This window comes from Babylonia areolata, chromosome 25, assembly GCF_041734735.1.
Source record: "Babylonia areolata isolate BAREFJ2019XMU chromosome 25, ASM4173473v1, whole genome shotgun sequence".
Lineage (NCBI taxonomy): Eukaryota > Metazoa > Mollusca > Gastropoda > Neogastropoda > Buccinidae > Babylonia > Babylonia areolata.
In genome coordinates this window covers 21,285,317-21,312,705 of record NC_134900.1, presented here as the reverse complement: position 1 = coordinate 21,312,705, position 27,389 = coordinate 21,285,317, and the positions used below count along the sequence as shown (strand labels likewise).

Genomic DNA, 27,389 nt, shown 5'->3' with positions numbered 1-27,389 from the left:
ACAGTCATACATGTAAAATGTTACATGTCTGTCTTGGTGTGTGTGTGTGCATGCCTAAAATCTGATTGAATGACAAAGGAAAAGAATGATGAGCACCCTGTGGCATCCTTCAGTCGGCTAGCGTCTCTACCCAGGTAGGCAGCCTGTTGTGCAAATGACCCCGTGTTTGTAAAGCGTTTAGAGCTTGGTCTCCGACCGAGGATAGGCGCTAAATAAGCATTCATTGTCAGTCAATCAGAATGGCCACAGACACAATCAGACATCAGAAGGAAGTGAGGCGGGAGGGGAATAGAGTGGTCTTCAGAGTGAAGATTGATGCAGCTACCTGCACTGTGGTGAATTAGGTAGGGGGAGAGAAGCTATGCCGTGTGGTGAATCGGGGGAGAGAAGCAATACTGTGTGGTGAATTAGGGGAGAGAAGCAATGCTGTGTGGTCAATTAGGAGAGAGAAACATTGCTGTGTGGTGAATTAGAGGAGAGAAACAATGCAGTGTTATGAATTAGGTAGAGGAGAGAAGCAGTACAGTGAAGTGAATTTGGTAAGGGAGAGAAGCAATGCTGTGTGGTGAATTAGGTAGAGGAGAGAAGCATTGCTGTGTGGTGAATTAGGTAGGGGAGAGAAGCAGTGCTGTTTGGTGAATTAGGAAGGGGAGAGAAGCAATGCTGTGTGGTGAATTAGGTAGGGGAGAGAAGCAATACCATGGGGTGAATTAGGTAGGTGAGAGAAGCTTCAGAGTTTCAGAGTTTGTTTATTCCCATTAACTCTTTTGAGTCATAGAGAAACAAGGATACATGACAATAACAGGATGACGGCCACAGAGGAAGATCGAAGATCATTTAAAAACAAGAAACAAAAGGGGGGATAATACAAATGGGGAAAAAATTAAATCAAATGAAATAAAAGGCCATATGTAATCATCAGTCTGATGCAATGCAATAGGAATAGTGAAATCAATACTCCATAGACAAATGCACAGATCACAACTTAGATTTGCAATACGGTTCTGTATCTGACTAGTTGAGCCTGAACTGGGAACTGAGGGGTTAGTTGGAGCATAGCAATAACAATGACATGGTGTAACAAAATAAAATACACAATAATTTGTTATTTTAGCACCCATGTGCCAGTAATGCTGGAATTGGTTTGATATATACAGGAGAGAAAAAGAGGGAAGCAATGCTGTGTGGTGAACTAGGAAGGAGAAAGAAGCATTGCTGTGTGTTGTATTAGGGGAGAGAAGCAATGCCGTCTTGTAAATTAGGGGAGGGAAGCATGTGGTGAATTTGGAAGGGGAGAGAAGCATTGCTGTGTTGTGAATTGGGAAGGGGAGAGAAGCATTGCTGTGTGGTGAATAAGGGGAGAGAAGCACTGCTGTATGGTGAATCAGGGGAGAGAAGCATTGCTGTGTGGTGAATTAGGAGGGGGGGGGGGAGAGAAATCAATGGTGTGTCACCAGACAGGGGAGATAAAGCATTGGTGTGTCACCAGAGGAGATAGAGCATTGGTGTGTCACCAGACAGGGGAGATAGAACATTGGTGTGTCACCAGACAGAGGAGATAAGTCAAAGTCAAAAAATGTTTTAATTGTCAGGCCTCTGGCCCATAACAACAGGAGTCACAGCAAAATGTAGCATGCAACATGTGTTCATTTACATATCATTAAGGCATTTTTTCCTCAAAGTTAGTGCTTTATAGATATGCATTGACAGTTTCCAGATTGTTTCAGAATTTTCGCTAGCTAAGATAGAAGAGAGTCTGGACAATGATGGGCTTCTGAAGTATTTAAGCGGTATTAATTCGTGTCTCAATTCCGTATATTTAGGACATACAAACAGAAAGTGTATTTCATTTTCAATCGTGTTGGAGCAAAAAGGACAGCAACTATCAGCATTATTCAAATTTGGCTTGTACTGTAAATAACTATGTTTAATTGGAGACATACCCATTCTAAACTTAGCAAGGCAATTTCGAAAGTTAACATTCCTGAGCTGATATATATAAGCTTTAGGAGTTATAGTTTGGGTTGAAGCTTGCATACATTTGAAAGAAATCATGACCTTCGAGTGCAGTATGCCATTCTTGAGTGGAAGAATCAGTTAGTCTCTGTTTGAATTCTGAAATAAATGTTTTAATATTCCCCACACCTTGTGCTTCCCAAACGAAGCCAAATCCATACATATATAAAACATTACGAACACGACACGCCCATGTAACGTAATTTTGACTTTGCAGAGATAATAACATATAATAGGCTTTTTTTGTATATCTGTTTTCGTTCATGCATACTATTCGAAGCCAAAACTTAATTCATCTTACATAAGCATTGATAAAAAGTGGGTATCTTCCTGTTTCTCCATATACCAAGTGTCTAGGTGACTTTGGACTCACACCCAAAAAACGTTTCAATGCTGATAAGTGAATTCTTTCAGTGTATTCTTGATCAGCAGTTAAACCCCATATTTCAGACCCGTACATCAGTATTGGCTGTATCTGACAATCAAACATCTTAAAGAATACCTGTTGTGAATGTTCTCCAATGGACCAAAGTACTTTTATTATTGCTGACACTCCTTTCCTTGCTCGATCTGCGAGATCTTTAACAGAATGAGAGAACGTAAGTCTTGTGGACAGATAAATTCCGAGCTATTTATACATGTTAACAGTTTGCAATGTTTCATTTCCAAATGACCATCTTTCTGCTAAAGATAAATGCCCACCATTTCTAAAAACAACTACATTTGATTTATCTAAATTAACAACTAGATCAAGTCGTTCTGATGTTCTGTATAACACATTCAACTGATTTTGGAGACCAATAACGCTATCAGAGAATAAAACAACATCATCTGCGAAAAGAAGAATAAATAACTCAATAAAGTCTGGCGACAGCTGAATGCCATGCCTGCCACTACGAAGAATATCTTTTGTCAATTCATTAATTAATAGTGAAAAAAGAACTGGTGAACAGGGCTCCCCTTGTTTCAAACCGCGTGGACACAGAAAAGCTTCAGTTACGTCACCACCCGTGCGAACTCTTGCACTGACAACTTTATATATACTTTTCAGGGCCTTTAGAACCTTACCGTTTATACCATTCTCATGCAGTATTTTCCATAATTTGTCCCTACACACTGAGTCGAAGGCTTTCCGAAAATCAATGAAGGCTACATATAATTTTCTATGTCTTACTAATTGTTTCTGTATCATAGCTACAAGGGTGAAAATGTGATCGAATGTGCTGTGACCTTCCCTAAACCCTGCTTGTTCCTCCCCAATAATGTTATTGTCCTCTATCCATTGTGTGATGCGTTTGTTCAAAATAAAGCTGTACAACTTGATAGAAATATTCAACAGTGATATACCTCTATAATTATCAGCATTATTCAAGTCACCTTTCTTATGTAGTGGCTGTATAATTGATAGACACCACTCATCAGGAAATAAACCGCGATCAAAAAGAAAATTAAAGAACTTAACAAGGAAAGGTGTGATTTGTTCTGAACTGTTCTTAAAGAATTCTTCTATCAAGCCATCTGGTCCTGCTGCCTTATTGCGTTTTAATGCTTTGATTGCATCCCGAACCTCATCTGCTGAAATAGACCTATTTAAAGTTTCACAGTTATCAGTTTCATTCGCGGTATCTGTGTCATTCTGATTACTATAATTCTCTGTTGGAACACTTTCAGGATAACTAAAAACATTTTTAAAGTGATCGTACCATTCTCCACTGCTGATAGTAGTGTGCACTCCGGCCCTTGGGCGCGCAGCGCGAATGGTGTCCCAAAACTTCTTTGGGTTATTTAAATTATTCTGTAGAATATTAACTGTATTCTCTTTGTGTGATCGTTTCTTTTTTGTCTTAGAAGCTCTTTACATTCTCTTCTTTTTTGTGCATATGTGTTTCTGTCGTCATCGAGGTCTTTCTTGCTTTGCGTGTATGTATTGTCATCGTTTGAAAAACGAGTTTTACAAATTTTTCTTAAACTCTGACGAAGTGATTTCCTTTCTTGTCTACATTCTTTATCAAACCATATATGCTGTTTTTCGTTTCCAATTACAACTGTTTTTTTCATACACTCGCCAGCATGGCTCAGATATTCATTAAACAAATAAAGTGCTTCATTAAAGTTACTTTCGATCGAAGCTGTGGCTCTGCACAGTAAGTCTTTTGCGTAATCAGAGTGTATCCTACACATAAACTCGGTTTGCTTTTCTTCATACCACTTATACTTCACGAATGAAAATGACTTAGGCACATCTTTTTCAAGCTAATTTCACTAGTAGTTTTCATGTACAAATCTACAGGTAAATGTTTAGATTCAATCATTGGTAAAACATTCATTCTTATGCATCTTGATAGTAAACTGCGAGAAACAATAAAATAGTCTACAACACTACAACCAGTTTGTGATACATATGTGAAAGTATCTGGAAAGTGTAAAGACTGCAAGCCATTCATTATCAACAAATTGAAACCTTGACATACATCAATAAGAAGTCTCCCAAAGGAATTGACACTTACGTCACTAGAATGTCTACTGGTTTCGTTATTAGTTTCACTGTATTCAGTTCTCATTTCATGGATCTCTGCAACTGGGTCAATGCCTGGTGTGTTCAAAGAACCTGTTCTCGAATTGAAATCCCCGCATAGGATAAGCGGGATATCACCATAGTCCCGTGCTAAATCGAATAGAAGTGCTTCGAGCAGTGTAATCCCATTATATATTTCAGTTTCTTCATAGTAAGGTGAGTTCTCAGAGGGTATGTATATTCCTACTAACAAACAATCAGTGGATGTTCCAAGAAGCTTATGAGATAGTTTCAGTACGATTACGTTATCGAATTCCACTTCAATTTGCTCAGCGTACTTACTTAGATCTCTACGTACAAACATTGCAACACCCCCAGAAAGACAACCGTGAATACTGTCTGGCACTTTCACACCAGGGGATACAAAAGGAATGTGAGTTTGTATGAATGATTCTGGAACTGACTGTGCAAAGGTTTCAACTAGAAGGACAAAATCATATTGAAAAACAAATGATGAGAAATCAAGTTCGTTTGTCATTGAAAATAACCCTTCAACATTGTATGTGAGAAAAGACAAAACAGTCACGTGCACATTCAGTCTGCTTATCAAATAAACATGGAACATGATGAGATTGCACATCTAAATTATCTGCATTCAGAGTAATGTTCGATTGACCTGGGCCTTGACCTGCTCATTATTTATTATTCTCGGTATTTTGGTCACTGTTTTTTTGCCAGCTATCAGAGGGCACAGATTTTGATGTGTCCATTTTCCAGTCACTTGGCAGAGTACTCTGCTGTGAGGCAGAACGAGTACGGGTCATCACTGGCAAGCACTGATAAAGAGTGTTTTCAGCCCTGTTCACTCTTCCCCTTCCCCTCCCTCCACTTCCATCCCTCCCCCCACTACCATGCACAATTCCCCTCCCTCCATTTCCACCCCTCCCCACAGTGCTGGACCCGGAAACATGCTGCCTCGGGAGGCGAGGAGACCCTCGTCCAAAGCCTTGTGCTGAGCCTGGAGATCTCGGCTGCTTGGGTGTAGAAGGGTCGGGTGCAGCTTGGTCGGGGATAACTGGGTCGGGCGCAGCTTGGTCGGGGATAACTGGGTCGGGCGCAGCTTGGTCTGGGGTAACTGGTCAGGCGCAGCTTGGTCGGGGATAACTGGGTCGGGCGCAGCTTGGTCGGGGATAACTGGGTCGGGCGCAGCTTGGTCTGGGGTAACTGGTCAGGCGCAGCTTGGTCGGGGATAACTGGGTCAGGCGCAGCTTGGTAGGGGGTAACTGGGTCAGGCGCAGCTTGGTAGGGGGTAACTGGGTCAGGCGCAGCTTGGTCGGGGGTAACTGTGCTGGGTGTGGCATGGTGGTCCGATTCATCTGAGGAGGGCTGCTCATCCAGTGAGTGTCTGTCATCATCAGGGTTCATTGGATTCTTTTCTGGAACAGTCACCTCACCCGAAGGCGGAAGGGTACCGGGTTGGTTTACTGATGGACCTGCTACTTTCTGTGCAAATGAAACAGGGAACCGTGTTTCATGTGCGGGGTGTGCTTGGAAATCTTGGACGACCAGCTTACCTTTGGCATAGAAAGCGTGTTTTCCTTGTTCTCTGTATCGACCTACAGTGTCCCTTTGCTCTTTGGTCAGATCTGCAGCTACACGAATTCCCTCATTCATGAGCATTCGATTTTTACCGTTTCTGTCTCTCATGATAATCATAGCATCGCTCCATCTTTGGAATTTAATTATCATTGGGCGAGGTCGGAGACAGAGGAGATAGAGCATTGGTGTGTCACCAGACAGAGGAGATAAATCATTGGTGTGTCACCAGACAGAGGTGATAAATCATTGGTGTGTCACCAGACCGGGGAGATAAATCATTGGTGTGTCACCAGACAGAGGAGATAAATCATTGGTGTGTCACCAGACAGAGGAGATAGAGCATTGGTGTGTCACCAGACAGAGGAGATAAATCATTGGTGTGTCACCAGACAGAGGAGATAAATCATTGGTGTGTCACCAGACAGGGGAGATAGAGCATTGGTGTGTCACCAGACAGGGGAGATAAATCATTGGTGTGTCACCAGACAGAGGAGATAAATCATTGGTGTGTCACCAGACAGAGGAGATAAATCATTGGTGTGTCACCAGACAGGGTACAGAAACATTGCATGAACAGAATGAGAAGTGTCACACCCAGCTGTCATGTCAACAGTGTTTAAAACTGAAAGGTCAGTCATGTGATGAGTAAAGTTATGGAATTAACTGTCCTGGTGTTTCCATTTATTTTGTTCAGTCTAAAAAATTGTTAAGAGAACAGAAGTCACTGAAAAAACACATAATACTACTATTACTACTGCCACTATCACCAATAGTGGTAATAGAAGTAATAGTGATTATATATTTGTATTATACACATCATTGATGCAGTGTAAAATTTTGTGGTCTTCACAAGAAAAAAGTTATTGTAATGCAGACAAAGGGAATGACAGAAAAAAATTCACACACACACACACACACACTCCCAAGACACACATAACAGACACGACAGAGTGAAATACAGAATGGTGATGTTTCAACACTTAGGTTTTGAGTGAGGTACATGTACTGCAAAAGACAAATTTCACATGGTGGCAAGTTCCAGACTGAAGATGCTGCAGATATATATGCACATCGACTGTGCACAGACACTCAGATGTCAAAAAAGAGAGAGCAGAGAACTCTTTATTATTGTACAGTAACACAACATGGCTGAATGTACCTGTGCGACTTGATTTCAAAGTGTTCATTTCAGGATTGTGCCACTTACTGTGGGAGTGTTCCTCATGCTGGTCACTCACTTCATCAAGAAAGACCCATCCTCACTGATGCACATTTTTCCTGCACAGTGTTCTCAGTAAGTAGAGGTACTCTGTGTGTGTGTTTGTGTGCGAAGAATGAAGCACATTCTTGCACATGGGTTCATGCACACACAGGTGCAAGAATACTTGTATATCTGACTGGCTCCTTGAGAGAGAGGAAAAGGCAGAGAGCGTAGAAGGAGAGAGAGGAGTGCTTCATTTACAAACTCTGCTAAGATGTTGATGCATGTGTGCTTGTGTGTGAAGAAGGAATCAGATTCATGCACATACACACATGTCATCACTTGTATGCATGCACACACAAATGCGTTTGTGTAAGGGTGTACATGCGTGTGTGTGTGTGTGTGTGTGTGTGTGAGCATGACTGTGTGTGTTACTTGTGAATCAATCAGTGAACTGTGATGGCACTTTAAAATAGTAAAAGATATAACCATCATTACTCAAGCATGACCTTGTTACATGATCTTGTCTCCTGCGATCTTGCTCTCTCATGGCTCCATTCTTATCTGTCGGACCGGTCCAATGTTGTTTCTGTTTGCGGTATTTCATCCTCCCCTTCCAACATACAGTTTGATGTGCCACAATGCTCTGTGCTTGGGCCCATTCTGTTTGTTCTGTATACACAACCGATTTCCACCATTGTGAATCATCATTCGTTTTCCAACTATAGCTTTTCCGATGAAAACTTGCAGTATCTGTCGGGAAATCCGTCTCTACTTCCTTCTCACATTGACTCTATTCAGGCCTGCATCTCCAATCCTAAAACATGGATGACTGAAAACAAGCTTAAATTAAATGAGGATAAAACTGAAATCATGATTATCACCCCACAAAGACTGCCACTCAGTCTCTCTTCCTTACTCAGTCTCCCTTAGTGGCACCGACATTCCTCTTTCCTCTTCCATCCGTAATTTTGGTATCATACTTGACCAGTCTCTTTCCTGTCAGCAGCATGTTGCAGATATATGGAAACTGTTACTTTGAAATTCGCAGAATTGCAACCATTCATCATCTCTTGACTGAAGTTGCAGCTAAAACTCTCCTCTGTGTCTTTGTGCTGTCCCGCTTGGATTATTGTAATTCCCTTCTTGTTGGTTCACCCAGCTACCTCATTGCTAGGCTTCAGAAAGTCCAGAACCATGCTGCTCGTCTTGTCTTTCGTACCTGTAAATTTGATCACGTCTCTCCTCTCCTTCATGCTTTACACTGGCTCCCAGTACAAGAAAGGATTATTTACAAAGTTGTCTGTCTTTGTTTCAAGTCCATTGAGGCTTCTGGTCCACAGTATCTTTCTGATCTCATTCATCCTTACATACCCTCACGCCAACTCTGCTCTTCTGACACCCATATGCTTAGGATCCCCCCTGCTCGAACCAAAACGTATGGCCAACGCAGTTTTTCATACCAAGCCCCCTTTCTTTGGAATCAGCTTCCTCAGCCTCTCCGTCACTCATCTTCACTGCAATCTTTCAAATCCAGTCTGATGACTCACCTTTTCCCCTTCTGATTAATTCTCAAAAGCTCATCCCTTTCCAGTATGAACTAAAATGACCATTCATTTGTGAGTGAGTTTTGATAGTTTCAGAATTTGTTGGTATTTTTTATTGTGTACTATTTACGAATGTGTGCTATGACTTGTGTGTGTGCATGCACTTGTGCTTGTGTATATTGTGTGTGTGGGAGGGGAGGGGAGGGGGGAGTGGGGGATGAATAATTTTTAATGATGTTTGGTATCTTGTGTTCAATTTTTCCTTTTTGTTATTTACATGTTTTCTATTTGTAAACGCCTAGGGCTTATTTTCAAGATTAGGCATAAATGCTCATAATAATGATAATGATGATAATAATAATGACCTATGTCTGTTTAATTTGACATGAACAGTCACAGGGCTTAATCTCATCAAGGATTTCTTTCTCTGCAGATGTTTTCCTGTTTTTAGTGCACACGAAAGTTACTGTTGGGTGAGACATTGTTTCCTGTCTTTCTTCATGTGTTTGTCTGTGTGGTGTGTATTGTTTGAATTTATCTTTCTTCATGTGTTTGTGTGGTGTGCATTGTTTGAATTTATCTTTCTTCATGTGTTTGTCTGTGTGGTGTGTATTGTTTGTATTTATCTTTCTTCATGTGTTTGTCTGTGTGGTGTGTATTGTTTGAATTTATCTTTCTTCATGTGTTTGTCTGTGTGATGTGTATTGTTTGTATTTATCTTTCTTCATGTGTTTGTCTGTGTGGTGTGTATTGTTTGTATTTATCTTTCTTCATGTGTTTGTCTGTGTGGTGTGCATTGTTTGAATTTATCTTTCTTCATGTGTTTGTGTGGTGTGTATTGTTTGAATTTATCTTTCTTCATGTGTTTATCTGTGTGGTGTGTATTGTTTGAATTTATCTTTCTTCATGTGTTTGTCTGTGTGGTGTGTATTGTTTGTATTTATCTTTCTTCATGTGTTTGTCTGTGTGGTGTGTATTGTTTGTACTTATCTTTCTTCATGTGTTTATCTATGTTTGTTTCTGTCTTTCTTCATGTGTTTGTCTATAGATCTGTGTTTGTTTCTGTCTTTCTTCATGTGTTTGTCTATAGATCTGTGTTTGTTTCTGTCTTTCTTCATGTGTTTGTCTATAGATCTGTGTTTGTTTCTGTCTTTTTTCATGTGTGTGTTTATCTGTGTCTGTTTCTGTCTTTCCTCTTGTGATTCTTTATCTGTGTTTGTTTCTGTCTTTCTTTATGTGTTTGTTTCTGTCTTTCCTCCTCTGTGTGTTTATCTGTGTTTGTTTCTGTCATTCTTCATGTGTTTCTTTTTCTGTTTTTGTTTGTTTCTTTCATCATGTGTTTATCTGTGTTTGTTTCTGTCATTCTTCATGTGTTTCTTTTTCTGTTTTTGTTTGTTTCTTTCATCATGTGTTTATCTGTGTTTGTTTCTGTCATTCTTCATGTGTTTCTTTTTCTGTTTTTGTTTGTTTCTTTCATCATGTGTTTATCTGTGTTTGTTTCTGTCATTCTTCATGTGTTTATCTGTGTTTGTTTCTGTCATTCTTCATGTGTTTATCTGTGTTTGTTTCTGTCATTCTTCATATGTTTGTTTATCTGTGTGGTGTGTATTGTTTTTTCGGTCTTTCCTCAGTTATCTGTAGTATACCTTGTTTGTTTCATTCTTCATGTGTTCATCTGTGTGGTGTTTTAGCTGTTGAAGCTGATTACAGTAACATATTCAGGTGTGTTTATGAATGGAGGATTATGTCAGCTGTGTGGGATTCATGCTATTAAAGTGGATCTGAAGATAGGGGCACACGGATGTTCAGTGCTGGCACTTTAGTTGGCCCAGCGAAAGTTCATGAACCCAGGAAGTAGGGCATGGATATAGATAAACGCGGCTGACAAAAAGGCCGTGCCAGCGGCACTCGCTGTACGCTTGTTCAGCGGTAAATCTGCTTTGTTTCTTTCGTGCATCATCTTCCTGGATGGATTGGAAATAACGACAAAAGAAGTGGGTTTCTACAAAGAATGCAAAATGAGCTTTCTATTGACTCCAAACACAATATATTTTCTTACATAGCAATTGTTGTGGCAACGGTTGAAACATACATGAAGAAAGAGAAGAGAAGGTCAAGCAGAAACATAATCGCAAAAATCGTAAAATTTAAATCCCTCTCTAAGAAAACATACGCTTATTACAATGAAATCGTAAAAATCACCAGAACATTTAGCATGCCTGCATGCAGATCAGCCCACCCTTTTGAGTTGTAGATTTTTTCTTGTCAGCACAAGTGTTTAAATGAACACACTGTAGCATGGTGAGTGCAAGCAGCAGGGGCATGGAGAGCAGGGTGAGTGTAATCCCTGCAGGAAATGTGTGGATGCTGTGGAAGCGTGAGAAAAGTGGGGCAGGGGCTGCGGGGCGAAGTGAAACAAAGAAGGCAGTGTCCAGGTTTGGCACGCGGGGCCAGAAATACCACTGGCATTAAAAAAGGTTTGACCCCAGACGCTAGACGCTGCTCGGAAACTAAAGAGGTGGATTTTGTGCTCGGCTGAGCAGCTGTGGGCAGCAAAAAAAAACAACAACCCAAAACAAAACAAAACAAACAAACAAACAAAAAAAAACAAGAGAGAAGAGAAGAGACAGTGAACCTTAGTATCTGGCTTGGTGATGATGCTAGTTGTCCTTAGTGGGGTGTTGTTTTTTTCAGAGACTAAGAAAGAAATGATTTATTTATGTTCTTTTCCCAAATCTACTTGTTTTGTACAAAAGTGCGGATTGTCAGTGTGAGGGATATACCAGATTTATTATTTTTAGACACATCGCACACAATTGCACACACACACACACACACACACACACACACACACACACACACACACACACCACACACACACACACACACACACCAGACAGAGATTGGTATTATACAATGGAACTGCAGATCTGTTTCAACAAATCTACCAAACCTTGTACAGCATCTTTTGGAAAATAACTATCGTGTTAACAAAAAGTCAGTGCTGCTTACGCTACCAATTCAGCTAGCACACAGGTAAATAAGTTGTGAAGTTGTGTACCTTGTGAATGGAGAGAGTTACCACTTTTTACTATTTGTTAATCATTTCATCTCCTGGCCTCATTATTTGTTAATAACTATCGTGTTACTTTTGCAGTCATAAAATGTAAACAAAACAAAAATCCCTAAATTACATAATCATAACTATCCACCCATGTTCCAGGAGGATGATAAAGAAAAGATCAAGACAGTTATCTCTTTAAAAGAACAGTTGATGTTTCATGAGATCCAGCCTCCAGTATTTGATAACACAGATGATATAAAAGCATGTGCAGTAAGGGTTAAAGTTAATGAGAACATCATTTTGAACATAACTTCGGTGTTCCTACCCAAAGGTTCAGACAATCAAAACACAGAATGGTTACGAACCCTACAGGACCAAAATGAAAAATGGTTAATAGCCGGTGATTTCAACGCCCATTCCCCATTCTGGGACAACAAATCATTTTGAACATAGCCGGTGAACATAGCCGGTGATTTCAATGCCCATTCCCCATTCTGGGACAACGAATCATTTTGAACATAACTTCGGTGTTCCTACCCAAAGGTCCAGACAATCAAAACACAGAATGGTTACGAACCCTACAAGACCAAAATGAAAAATGGTTAATAACCGGTGATTTCAACGCCCATTCCCCATTCAGGGACAATGACAGCAAAATGGCTATTAACAATCACTTTGTTGAAAATGTAGTGGATTCATCTTTTCATCTTCTAAATGACGGTAGTGTAACCAGAATCCCAGATATGTAGTGACATAGAGCAACAGCTATGGGTTACGAAAAGACGACGTCACGTCCTTGACAGCGCGTGCCGTCTGCCATCATGTGGAGATAACAAACGAAGCGGAGACTGTGTTTACATTGAGTCAAGACCATGACCTCGTACCACGGCATACATACACAGAGAGACGAGGATGCCAGAATAGGTCGGACTTGCATTTATTTTAGAATATCCACAGTCAGGACAACCCAGGGAGAGATCGAATATCCACCAAATTGTGGAAACACGTCGACAAGAATGGATTGTGCTGATGAACAGACTTTCGACATTGTCAAGCTACACCATCAAAGGTATGTGTAGTACTGTCTGTTACACAATATAATGTGTTGTCAATTGCAAGCTCTGTTAGGTGTTTCATGATTTTATTAGTGAAAATTGAATTTAATTACACATACTTAATCGTGACCCAACTAGTGCAGACTCCAGCAGGGGTCTGACATTTCTGTCCTGTGCAAACTACTATCCGCCTATGCGGAGAAAACGAAACTACGGCCGATAACCCCCCGGAAGTAGGTAACCTCCCCTTTGTCCCGCTGGCTAGCGCCCTCTTTTTCCAGCAGCCATCATGACTCCTGTTCCTGTGCTCTTCACACGGCTAAGTTTTTTCGTATTTTCTGCCTGTCTGTCGATTCTCTGGCATTCTTGTTTGTTGTCAAATTATGTCTCCAACCAGGTCACATAATCGTGTAGCTCGATTGGGGAATCATGCTAAAATTAAGGCGCGATCGCAATCGATTCGCTGACACTCTGGGCCCTCTACTCCTGGCCCTCTAAACAACGCCAACCCGCCGCCTTCTCCACTTCCTCCGCTCCCTCCGGTCGACTCCAGACCTCCGCCACCTCCTACACCTCTGGTGACTTCTAGAGGTTTGTTGTCACACACTCAGGTCAGTGTTACCTTTAATGTCATTTTTATCGATCCGCGAACGCACTCGACGCGATCCGCGTTTTCTCGGCCCTGCCAGTCGGCAGTGTGTACGAGTCGATCTCCTCTATCTCTTTACCCATACCCACAGTTGCACCAATGGAATGTGCCACAATCCCTTTGGGGAAACAACACAAGGCAGCTTGTTTTGGATCCGCATGTTAGACTGGGCCCTATCTGCGATGCGTCCGTGGTGGCAGCCGTGACATCGGATCACGCGACCCCCCACACGGCATGCCTCGACCGTTTCGGATCCAATAGCGACCGAGGCGTGTAGGGATGCCCTCCCCTGGTGTAGGGAGGAAGGTGGACCACTAGGGGACACGCTTGCCCATACGCGTGCACCCCCCTCCTTGTCCGGATCACCCGATCCAAGGGAGGCAACCCCTGCTTCGGCACCCTTGTCGGTGACCGCCGCAGTTATTTCCCTTGCACCGGCACTGCTCCTCACCTTCAGTGCGAGTGTGTGCACGGTCCAACCAAGCTATGCGGTGATGACCCCATCTGCCACACTGCCGAGTGCTGCTGTTTCCCATCCACTAATGGTGTCTCAGCAAGCTACTCAACAAAACAATCAGCAACTCATCGCTAACTTGCTGCAGCATTTATGCACCACTCTGCCTCCCGGTGCCACACCTTGCACCTGCACCGCCCCTCGCCCACAGAGCAGGTACGTGCACGCCCCATTGGAACTTCGGCAGTGCTGGATTCTCCTGCCCCATTGCCTAACTCTGCTGTTACCCAGACTAATATTGGCACTTCCACGTTGGAGTACCTCTTAATAACTCGATCCTGCCTCTCGGCAGTGCTCGGGCCTATCTTGTCTATCCCTTTATCTGTCAACACACAACAACTGAACGTCGGTCCTCTCGCAGGAGCTATTCGCGAGATTGGACCGCCGTTCAGCAACAGGGGGATGCACATCCCACGGCAAGCCGACGGACTTGTCACCCCCTCATCTACGACGCCCATAACACTGGATTACGGCGCCATCATGCCACGTGCTCCGACTGTCTCGCGTCTTATGGCGACCGATTCGGGTTGGGATGCCCACGGCACTAAGGGACATTATAATTATTCCCCTTGCAGTCGTTTTCACCTGTGTCGGTTATGGTGGCACCGAACCACGGACTCTCACACACAGCATGACACTCCTCCCTCTACAGCGAGGACACGTCGCACCAGGGGATATGTGCTCCAAAGACACCATCCTTTTCGACGATTTTCGGCGCCAAGGGAGGCAACTCCGCATTTGTAACCTAGGCGCTTGAAGCTGTAGTTACTTTCGCCGACACAGCACATCACTCCTGCCCCCCGTGCTGTCCACCAACGATGTTTTCTTTCAGTTTCTCATTGGGTCCTCATGCCCAGTCATGGACTTTACACATCTTTGCATAGCAACTGCACTTGCTGTTTCGCAGGCTACTGGCCACAGGAAATAAATCACAATATTTCCCCTTCTATCCTTTTCATTTATTATCACAAGCAACAATAAAAAAATTAAAAAAATCTATATATGTATATATATATATATATATATATATATATACATATATATATACACACACACATATACATAGATATCTATGAGATATCTTGCTACATTCATACACATTTCTGCTTTCGCTTATAGATGTGTACTTATCCCTCAGTATACACGTGCGTGTGCTTATGGGATAGGTTCAGACAACTTTCATATTAACATGTACAATTATATTTCTATCTCTATTCATTGACATCTATTCATTGAGATTCCCTACATAGCAATATAGGCACACTTGCATTTGCGGCCTTCTGTTCACAATGCCCAGAACTCTCTGCCTCTATGTACTGGCACTTTGTTCATATGTGTATATACATCTCATATATAGGTGCAGAGACAGGTTCCTTTCCATTGATGATTGTGCACACTTACCCATTTACTTGGGTATATCTGTGCACACTACACGTATGCTTATACAGCCACTTATTTCTTGTGTCTCGATCTCTTGTCATTGGCATCTTTCTGACATCATCACTTGAGTTGATGAAAGTTTATATTCCCTTTGCACATATATGTATTCATTTTCATAAATTCATCCCTACCTTGCTTTCGGAGGACGACTGCACTCACAAAAAACAAACAAAAAAAAACAAAAAACAAAACACCTCATTCACACCTGAATGTATGCTCCTTCACATTTCAGTAGTGGCTGGTCCTTAGGGACCCACACACACCCCCTTCACACCCACAGGGCTAAGAATGCCCCCCTCTCTTGGTGCAAGGACGGGCAAGGCAACCCAACTCATTTGCCTGCAACAATCACCCATAAGGCTGGAGATGCACAAGGAGGGATGAGGCAGTCCAACTTAGTGGTGCCACTCCGGACACACATGCCCTTCATTCCTTCCAAGTTTGTAAGGCATCCCTTCTTCCTCCCCTTGCCTACAACAACCCTTGGTTTGCACCAGTGTGGTTGTGACAAAAGCTCCACACGGGCCCTACATCCTAGCCAGCCTTCCCATGAAGGGGTGTCTATCTTTGCCTTCCAAGTTTTAGCGGACCCAAAAACTGCCCACTGGGCAGGAGACAATCACCCTAAGCCCATCTCTTCCACTCCTCTCTAGTAGCAGAAGGCCTGGGTCATAATTGTTTTCCTCTACATTTTGGAGAAAGGCATATTGACTAGGACGGATGCGTCTCACAAAGCACAACGAACCGTCCATTAGCCACAGGGGTGTACCTTTCTGCCCACTCATACCAGCACGGCAGATGCCGCATTCAAGCACATCAGTTCACCCCATCACCTTGTTTGAACACAGATCCAGCATCAACGTCTCAAACAATTGGCGTTTGAAAGCACTTTCTGCACTTGGTCTTCCCTGCCCGATCCTTTCAGCCTCTTCACACAACCACTGCCGTGGTTACAGATGGGCATTCCTCCTCAAGCACTGTCTTTCCAGTGAGACACTTCCAGGGGTTTCTAGGCTTGGCAGGCTATCCCATCATGGAGCCCCAGCCTTCGGTCAAGGGCCTGTCAGAGGATGACTTTGTTGTCACTTCGGAAGCAAGCACCATGTCTTTCAGACACATGGTTGCACCACAAGACCCCGTCAACTCTTTCCGGCTTCCTTACATTGCAACATAACCTGCATGGTGAACACCTTCGTCCCTGAAGCACACAGCAGCTGTTTCCTGATTTACCCATGCTGTTTGGTGTCCTCCTAGGAACAATATATGATAATCAGTCGTGTACGACAGTCACCATCAGAACAGCAGAGGAGGCAACTGCTGTCCAGACTATTCAGGCTGGAATTCGATTATACAATTTATAGTAGAGAGTGTTTTGCCCAAGTTGCATCCCCGGTCCCTCAATCAAGAGGGCCTTAGGACTCATCACTGGGACGGTTCCCAAAGGCTACTTAGGCCCAAGGCTACAGCACTAAGTCCCAGTGCAATTTGACTTCTAGTCTGAGAGACATAGTCATTCAGGAAAGACTAAGCTGCAAATGATTTCCCTTTGCAATTAAGAAACCACTGATAATACAGCTCTCACCTTGCAGTTGGCCATACTGAAAACGTATGTCAGATCAGTGCTTTGATGTAAATAGCCAGTACAACACATCTTGAGCCACTTACCCCCCTGCCCCGCCCCGCTCCATCCCAGACTCAGTGCGCACCACACACAGCCAGAGGCCTGTCATGGATCTGGTCCCCTTTCTCACTAAAGAACCTTCAGCAAAAATTTTCCCCTTGGAAACCCTCTTCCATTTGGGAATTCCACCACAGAATGAGACTCAGTGACCTGTGGGCACATGAAATGCACTTCCACAGCCTGATCCAACCCAGCCATTGACTGCCGACAACTTTCTGCAGGTTGCTCCAACATGCCACACTCAGGTAGAGAAGCCACCAAGCCTTCCATATGCCCCTTCGTGATGGTACCTACCTGGGCAATTACACAACCCTGTCCCAGAGACACCAGGGACATCAAGTCTTTTGTTGCCAAATGTCTGCCATTCTGTGCATAGGCAACATACCAGTGCTGTCATTTTTTGACAACGTCAAAAAAAAAAAAAAAGTTGGGTGGGGGGTGGGGGGGGGAGTGCCCATCGCCTGTCAGCTCGCATGGAGGAGCTCTACAGATCTGGCTGTCATGCCTAAGGCAAGCCCAACACAGCGACCTACCTCTGTCTCCTGCCACAGTTTCCTTCAAACACAAAAATCACTTCCACTATCGGCCCACATCCGTTGTGGAATCATCAGATCAAACCACATGCGCACCTCCTTGCATTGACACTCATCCGCGCTCAGATGAGACAACCCTATAAGGGTACGTGTTTCCTTCCCTTCCTTTGATTCGAAGGGCTCTCAGTAAAGTGTGGATTCAACCCACCGACCCGATTTTCCTTGCGCTACATTTATCAGCAGAGCTGTGGTCCACAGACCTCCCCCACAATACAGTTGTGGACCTCTGTCTTCTTTGCCCGCACCAATATCCTTAGGCGACACAGTACACTCTACTTTCGTCGAATTCTACTTGAAGGACACCTATCGCTTTAGGGATGATGGCTCATCGACTTCTACCAGAAAGACGTCGCACGCCTGCAGGATGATGGCGCAAGAGGCATCGCTTCTGTGGTAGTTGCACAACAGGCCATCACAGCACACAGACAGTAGAACAGGTGAGCCCTCCACCTTGTCGCGCTATTCTGCACTAGTTGGGTCACGGTTAAGAGTATGTGTAATTAAAAAGAAATTTTCTATCTAAAATTACGTTTAAATAACATACTTACCGTGACCCAAATTTAAGACCCTCCCGTCCTCCCCGCTTCCTGTTCTCCCTGCTCGCTGCGCTGGTGATGGCATATTGCCGTCAAAAGAGGGCGCTAGCCAGCGGGACAAAAGGGAGGTTACCTACTTCCGGGGGGTTATCGGCCGTAGTTTCGTTTTCTCTGCATAGGCGGATAGTAGTTTGCACAGGACAGAAATGTCAGACCCCTGCCGGAGTCTGCACTAGTTGGGTCACGGTAAGTATGTTATTTAAACGTAATTTTAGATAGAAAATTTCCTTTTATAAGCATGATCAAGTCATCAATTGACTCAGTCCCAAGTTCTAACAATGAGAAAGACAAAGCAGCCTAATGAAAGAATATTTCACAGTCTCACAGATTTAAAGACAATACTGGTTGATGTGATACGGTGTATATTTCAAAACACTACATTGTCAACTATTTAAAATTGTAGAATTACTGTGTTGTGTTTTGTGGCACTTCGTATGTGTGTGTGTGTGTGTGTGTGTGTGTGCCAGATTTGTAAGAGACTGCTAAAAAAAAATTATAAAATGTTTGTACAAATGGAGAAAGTAAATTAAGACTCACTTTTGATAAGAGGCGTCCAGTGTTTCAGACAATAGGTCAGTCTTCAGAGACTGTGTCAGATGTGGTTACTGTCCCTGAAAACTTACCTATGTCCTGAAATGTTGGATGCCTTTTATTAAAAGAGTGTTATTTTACAACCAACAGTTATTGTTTTTGTTTTTATAAACTTTCTCCATTTTTAGTTTTTGTAGACTCGGTTGTCATCTTTCATTTTATAGCTGTACCTGTTTGTACTAAATTGGATATTAAATTTTGTTTTTTAAGTACTTATAACCTTTGTGTCTGCAGTGATCAGAATACATTATATACAAGATTTATTATTTATAATGAATAATTTGTGGCAGAATTTCTTATTCCTGCATATTTTATCTTAATGAACATGTTACTTTAGAACATCTCTCCAAGTCTAAGTCTCTGTTACTGCAGAAAGCAATTTATTACTTAAAAAAACCAAAAAAACCCCAACTAAACCTCACTTAACAATCAATGATTTTATAACTAAGTTGTAAGCATTTCTTACTCTGAAATTGTGTTTCTTAATGTTCATGCTATTTTACAGTGTGTGTGTGTTTGTGTGTGTGTGTGTGAAATGTACCCGCTGTGTTGTATTACTTCCTTGTAGTTGCATGTATTTAGCTTTATATATGTTGCTTTTGTTATATCTTTGGTTCAGCCTTTGTCATGTGAATGTGGTAGACTTGGCTGTGTGTAGGGTGACTGACAAGCCTGTGTATGCACAATTTATTTCCAGATGGATAAATAAAGATGTGTTGTATTGTGTTTTGTAATTTACAAAATGTGTACTTGGTGTGCCTACAGGTGAACCTGCAAATGAAATGTACACTGATGACCCAGACTGGATTCCAACTCAGAATCTCAGCCATGCGCATGGGTGATAACCTTCTGACAGAGGTACAAGACTGAAAGCCCGGCAGAAGCAAAAGAACTGTCAGAGTTGAACAAGTCTACAGAGTCCACTGACTTGTCTTCACATGCTGAAGAACAGTTAGATGTCAGTGTTGATACAGCACATAACAATCATCATTTTTCTCCACAAAGGACACACCCACACATTGACAGATCTCACCTATACTTCTGTTGGCACACACACAGATCTCACCTCAGGTATCATTGGATGTGTGCAAGATGAAATGAACAGGCTTTTGATGGAAAATGGCAGACTGAAAAATGACAGAAAATTCCAAATATACAAAAAAAAAGTTTTGAGAAAGATGATGGAAACGTCTTTTTAAAAAATTTATTTGGGTGTTCATGAATACAGTGACACCTTCCAGTGAGCTTTTCCCATAGTAACTGTTTTGTTTTCCTGGCTGCACACAATATAGTCAATCCAAAAGATAATAGCTGCTGCTACATGTGTACATGTTTCACCAATGACAACCATGCATGTGCAGTGTGCTGACTTCACTGCACCGTCCTTTCTCATAATGATCCTGGGCCTGGAAAGAGCCTTTTCATTCAGCTGCTGGGGGTGGAGAACCTGAAACATCAACATTTCAGTTGTTTTTGTTGTTGTTTTTTTAGGTGTGGGGGTGACTAAAATGCATACTTGTGCACATCATATTTGTTTAGTATGTTGTGCAAGTGTATATATATGCTATGCAGAGTTTGTGCATGGATGCCTATGTATGACCAGGTTGTGTATGTGTGAGTGCGTGTGTGTGTGTGTTGAACTTTAATGGTTGAAATGTGATGTTTTATGAGGTCTGGTTTGCTATGGCTCATTTAGTGTGCTTTTGCGTTGCATACATTGTATGCCAGGTTGTTTTTTTTATGTCAGTTAAATTTCACAAGTGCATGTGTCTTAAGATTTAATTCATATTGATCAGTGTTCTTGATACATTCAGTCTTCATAGATTATTTGTTCATACATATGTCAGTGTGAATTGTACTGTAACTTTATAGTTTCATGTGATCTCTTGATTATTTAAGCACTTACATATCTTTTAATATTAAATATAATTTATGTTTGCATTATGAGTATGAGCAACACAACCACATGTGAATTTCTCTTTGGAGATAAAGGTAAAAGTGAAGACTTGATTTTGGAAAAACATAACAGATGCATGAATAAATATCCTTACTTTTACCATCTGCATATATCATTTATGACATACTCAGTTTTACTCTCTCTCAAAAAAAAAAAAAACAAAAAAAAAAAAAAATATATATATATATATATATATCCTGCCCTCCATCTTTCTGTCACAGTGATACACTGACACAAGTGGTGAATTGTGCATATATAGCTGATGACATATATAACATGACACACTTTTATCACTTTGTTTCTGTAGATCATGTTCTGATCTGCAGCTTCACAACATCCAGGTATGTTTAAAAAGTGTGGACTAAAAATTATTTTAAATCTGCAGTTCTCTCTCATTTACACACACACACACACACACACACAGAGAATATTTCTTCCAACCAACATCAACCCTCATTTTTGGGGTTTATATATATATATATATGTACTGGTAAATCATGCAATTAACGCCCTTTCCCTTCACACATATTTACATCCCTTTTCAAAAACTACCATTTGCATGCACTTCTCCCAAATGCAAGACATCTAGAATGATTGTGATTCAATGCACGGTGACTGATCTAAAGTACAAGTGGCAAACTTACCTTCGCAGTGACATTCGTTGTAACGTTGTTAATTCAGCCGGCCAAAAACTGTTGGTAGACTCCATTTAAGTGGCTTGAAGTCCTACTGTGTGTAAGCAGACTTGCCAAGAACAAAATAATTAATGTACAGGTCCCCATACTCAGACACTGGGACGGAGGTTTGACTGACTAAAATCCCTGTCTCCCTTCAGTCAATATTTCATAGGGATCTATGTCAGTCGCCAATCACCGAAAGTTTGGCATTGTACCGTTCTCTTGCTTCTTTTGGTAATGTTTCAACATATCGAATGTTGTTTTGAGAAAATTTGTCTTCTCCGCCATTATACAAAACAATCAGCAACACAGCATTTGAACGCAATACACAGCCAGAGTCTGTTTCTATAGACCTAAGATGGTGGAAGCGTCCGGTTGCCGGGTGTGATGCGCGTGCAAGTTTTCGCAACCCATAGACCTGTCTCTTATTTCCTCTGTTATTACCCCAGAATGTGAGTGGGCTACCATAAAAGACACGCTGGGCAGTGATCACTTAATGGTTGTCTTTACTTTAAAAGGTAACTCGGTGTTATGTGACTTTATAAAAGATAAAATTCCAAAATACAATGATAGAAAAGCTGACTGGACCAGATTCGAAACCCATCTTCTATCACTGATGTCAAATAGGTTCGCGTTGAAAATGTTGACAGCGGGTCTATTCCAAAATGCAGTGCAATTCAGGCAATGTGTGGCAGAACGAACTATGTGAAGAAGCTAAAAAAAAGCTAAAAACCAAACATTTAGAGTATATTAACAAAGACCAAGGTGATGAAGAAAAACAGACAGAAATAAAGAAGACAAACAAAAATCATTATAGCTGAAAATAAGGCCAGGCCAAACAACAGTAATGGTCAGATTTTTGTAACAAAGATGTTTCTTATCAAAAAGATATCTACAAAGTCTGGAAAAAATAAAGAAATGATAAAAGGCCACAAAGTCTGGAAAATATTAAAGAAATGAAAAGTGTGTAAATTTACCTGTTTACAACATTAAATTATAAAACAAAGATTTCCTGACAGCTTTTGAAAAAGCAGAAGTATTTACAGAAATGTTTGTAGAATCCAGTTGTACAGAGGGTTTGCCACAGAAAGAAAGACTTCAAAGGGAAAAGGAAGCAGCAAACAAAAAATATGATGATCCACAAATTTCCTACAAACATAATACAAACGCTGCAATCACTTTTCTAGAAATGAAAGAAGCTATATCTTCTCTTGGAACCAAAAACTTCTGTTGGACCAGACGCCGTTTCAAATGAAATATCAAAGCATTTACTGAATTAGTTTCTCTGATTTCTACATAATCATATTCAACATTGTTGGTCAAACAGTACTTTGCCTACTTTATAGAAACAGTCCACAGTGGTTCCTTTTGTCAAACAAGGCAAGCCAAAAACTGATACAAACAATTACAGACCTATTGCTCTGACTTTACATGTTGGAAAGTTAATAGAAAAAAGTGTGCTAAATAGGCTTTATTATTGTGAAAAACAACAACAATATAATACCAGTTAATCAAGCGGGTTTTGTGATGTACTTCAACACATCATTGGCACTATGTATTTTATTATGTACATCAACACCGCATTGGCACTGTGTGTTTAATGATGTACATCAACACAGAATTGACACTGTGTGTTTTATGCTGTACATCAGCACATCATTGGCACTGTGTTTTATGATGTACATCAGCACATCATTGGCACTGTGTGTTTTATGCTGTACATCAGCACATCATTGGCACTGTGTGTTTTATGATGTACATCAGCACGGCATTGGCACTGTGTGTTTTATGATGTACATCAGCACATCATTGGCACTGTGTGTTTTATGCTGTACATCAGCATAGCATTGGCACTGCGTTTTATGATGTACATCAGCACAGCATTGGCACTGTGTTTTATGTTGTACATCAGCACGGCATTGGCACTGTGTTTTATGTTGTACACCAACATAGCATTGGCACTGTGTTATATGTTGTACATCAACACAGCATTGGCACTGTTTTATGTTGTACATCAGTACAGCATTGGCACTGTGTTTTATGTTGTACATCAACACAGCATTGGCACTGTGTTTTATGCTGTACGTCAGCACAGCATTGGCACTGTGTGTTTTATGATGTACGTCAGCACAGCATTGGCACTGTGTGTTTTATGATGTACATCAGCACAGCATTGGCACTGTGTGTTTTATGATGTACGTCAGCACAGCATTGGCACTGTGTGTTTTATGATGTACGTCAGCACAGCATTGGCACTGTGTGTTTTATGATGTACGTCAGCACAGCATTGGCACTGTGTGTTTTATGATGTACGGTGCAGTCAAGGGCTAACTGTCAGCCAGCTGACTGGTCACCTCCAGAGGTGTTTCATGGTTATTCTATAAATTGTATACAGTGAGGTAAATGATGTTGAAATGTCTCTTTGGGGCTGGAAAAAAAAAGGTGTTTGATGTGGTAAAAGTGGTCCGTGTGTGTGTGTGAGTGTGTGTGTGTGTGTGTGTGTGTGTGTGTGTGTGTGTGTGTGTGCAGAGCTATGTGGAAGATGGAAAACAGTGGTTACTGATGTACAGGCTGGTATTTCTTCTGCCTCTCCTCATCGTCTTCCTTCTTAACATGGTGAGTCTGTGTGTGTGTGTGTGTGTGTGTGGTTTTTCCATGTGTATGTTTCTATGTATTTTTGTGTGTATGTACTAGTCTTTGAAGACAGTTCATTTGTTTTACAGTTCAGTTATTGATGTGTCATTGATGTCAGTTGACAGATATTGGTATTTTATTTTATTTATTTTTTTACTACATTATTTCTAGTTTAACAGACATGTTATGATGACTGTGTGGAACTGTTTTTATTTTCAGGTTCTGTATATGTGCATTGCAAGAGACTTCAGGCATGTGGCCATGAGGAGAGGTGAGTAAAGAGAAAGACAGAAAATACAGAAAGAAGGTGGATATTAAAATATCATTGAAATGTGACTGTTAATTGTGTGAGGAAGGAAAGAGGAAGGTGACAGAATGGTTAAGATACTCATCAACTGATAAAGAGTTCATGAAGGTCTGGGTTCGAAGCCTGCTCTCTTCCTGTCTCCCAAGTTTGACTGAAAAATTAAACTGATTGTTTAGTCATTCGGATGAGATGATAAACTGAGGTCCCATGTGCAGCACGCATTTGGCATATGAAAAAAAAAAACCCATGGCAACCGAGGTGTTGTCCTCTGGCAAAATTATGTAGAAGAAATCACTCTGGTGGGTACACAGAAAAAATTGATATATATGTTATATGCATGCACTCAAGGCCTGACAAAGCACATTGGGTTATGTTGTTGGTTAGGCATCTGTCTAGCAGATGTGGTGTAGGGTATATGGATTTTTCCGAATTCAGTGATGCTTCTTTGAGAAACTGAAACTAATTGTATGAGATGATTTTTATCAGTGCATTGCCTTTTTTCAATATGTACTTAACATCCCTCCAAACAAAATAAAACTGTTACCTGTCTGTGTACAATACCTTTTTTACCATTCATGTACAGCTCTCATGTTTTTCTTTTTCTTCGTGATGCTGCTGTTTTTGTGAGTGTTATTCCTATGGTACTTTTTGGTATTTTTGTTTTGTTGCTGTCTTAACTCATTTACTGCTGGTACAATACCTGTTGGTGACTTAAGTCGACATCAAGGGATCATGTTAAATGGACTGTTTTTCATTTGTAACAAAGTTTGACAGCTACAGCCGGCTGTTCCGCACAACAGGAAATTGGCAAACCTTCTCCCTTTGACTGAGCTTGAAGTGACCGAGTCCACAGTATTGTTTTGACAAGAACCAAATCCTATGACTGAGAGCATCGAGCCTAAAATATTTCGTGCTGGGAATTGTTTTTCACACAGAAACTTGGTGGTGAAAGAGTTAAGGTGGATGTCTGCATATGTGGATGTTAAGAAATTTTGAAGCTTTTAGTATTTCATTTTGACGTATGTGTTTGTATGCACTAGATATGTGTTTGTATCTTTTTTTCCAGTCGTTATTTGCATTCTACGTTAATATAATACGATGTTCATAGAACAGTTTCCGGACTTCTTAGAATACGCTAACAGTTTACCAGGCTCCCTACTTATTGTTGGTGACTTTAATTTTCATTTTGATTCACCCACACAGTTTTATGCCTCTAAATTACTTGAAATTGTCAGTTTGTTCAATCTTAACCAGTCTGTAACCGAGCCTACACACAATCGTGGTCACATCGTCGATTGGGTGTTGCACAGAAATGAGGACTGCCTCCTGAAGTCTACCACCGTCGATCACACCCTGTCCTCTGACCATCACAGTGTGACGTGTCATCTGAACCTCACCAAACCTCCCACTCCCCGTGTGTATAAGGAGGTGCGCACACTGACCTCAGTTGACTTAGACTTATTTAAAGCTGACCTGCTGACTGATATCCCTTTTGAGCCGACTGCTGACCAGCTATCCACTGTCCTACGCGCTGTACTCGACGGGCACGCCCCGTTGACTCGGCGCCTATCTCCAATCGTCCCCCGTCGCCTTGGTACAACACCGTGGGACCAGAGCTGTTGGAGGCCAAGCAGGAGAGAAGGAGAGCTGAGAGGCACTGGCATGCCACTAGTTTAACCATCAATAGGAACATTTTTCAGACAGCCAGGAATAGTGTAACAAACATTGTTGACAGGGCAAAGTCAAAGTTCTACTCTTCTAAAATCCTTGCATGCACCACAGCCAAACAGCTTTTCAACGCTACGAACAGTCTACTAGGTAAAATGAAAAACACTCCTCTCCCTACAACATTTTCGGTGCAGGAACTCCCTCAAAAGTTTTCCAACTTCTTCACCGGCAAAATATTATGCATTCGTGAGAAGCTTGACTCTGTTGTGTCTCCTTCTTCACCCGTTAAAGAGTGCGTGTACAGTGGTCCTGTTTTACATTGTTTCCAACCGGTTACTGAAGATTTTGTGAAGAAAGTGTGTCTGAGCGCTTGTCCGAAATCCTGTGAGCTTGACCCTGTCCCGTCTTCTTTGTTGGTTGAATGTATTGATGTTCTACTGCCACATATTACTCATGTCATCAGTTCTTCCTTACTGTCCGGTTGTTTTCCTGAAAGCTTCATATCTGCTGTTGTACGTCCACTCATCAAGAAACCATCTTTGGATCATAATTGTTTGAAAAATTATCGACCTGTCTCTAATCTGTCATTTTTATCAAAACTACTAGAAAAGATCATATTGTCTCAGCTCCTAGCTCATCTGGAACAAAATGGTTTACTTAATTCCCACCAGTCAGCTTATAGACGTGGTCATAGTTGCGAAACGGCCCTTCTTAGAATAGTGAATGATTTGCTTTCAGGATTTGATGAGGAAAAGATATCTGTTCTCACTCTCTTAGATTCGTCAGCAGCTTTTGACACTATCGACCACTCTATCCTCTTGAACAGACTTAAAACTTCCTTTGGTATTCATGACACTGCACTAGCATGGATCACGCCTTACCTGTCAGATCGTACACAGAAAGTGTGTGTAAATGGTAGATACTCTTGAGTATCTGCCTTAAAATATGGTGTCCCACAGGGGTCCGTCCTAGGTCCTGTTCTTTTCGTGCTGTATGCGGCTCCTGTGTCGGATTTCATCAGTCATAATGCGATGTCACATGAGAGCTTTGCTGATGACACACGACTTTATCAGTCGGCTTCTGTA

At 41.5% G+C, this 27,389-nt stretch overlaps 1 protein-coding gene across 1 annotated transcript in view; it reads left to right on the top strand.

Moving 5' to 3' along the window:
* The window catches only part of LOC143299905 (transmembrane protein 116-like), an 89,220-nt gene that overhangs the window by 36,247 nt on the left and 25,584 nt on the right, over window positions 1-27,389 (top strand). The window contains exons 7-10 of the mRNA XM_076613413.1: window positions 7,323-7,424; window positions 9,312-9,351; window positions 24,225-24,311; window positions 24,549-24,600. Of these exons, the coding sequence (XP_076469528.1) occupies window positions 7,323-7,424; window positions 9,312-9,351; window positions 24,225-24,311; window positions 24,549-24,600 (281 nt within the window). The remainder of the gene's footprint in view (window positions 1-7,322; window positions 7,425-9,311; window positions 9,352-24,224; window positions 24,312-24,548; window positions 24,601-27,389) is intronic.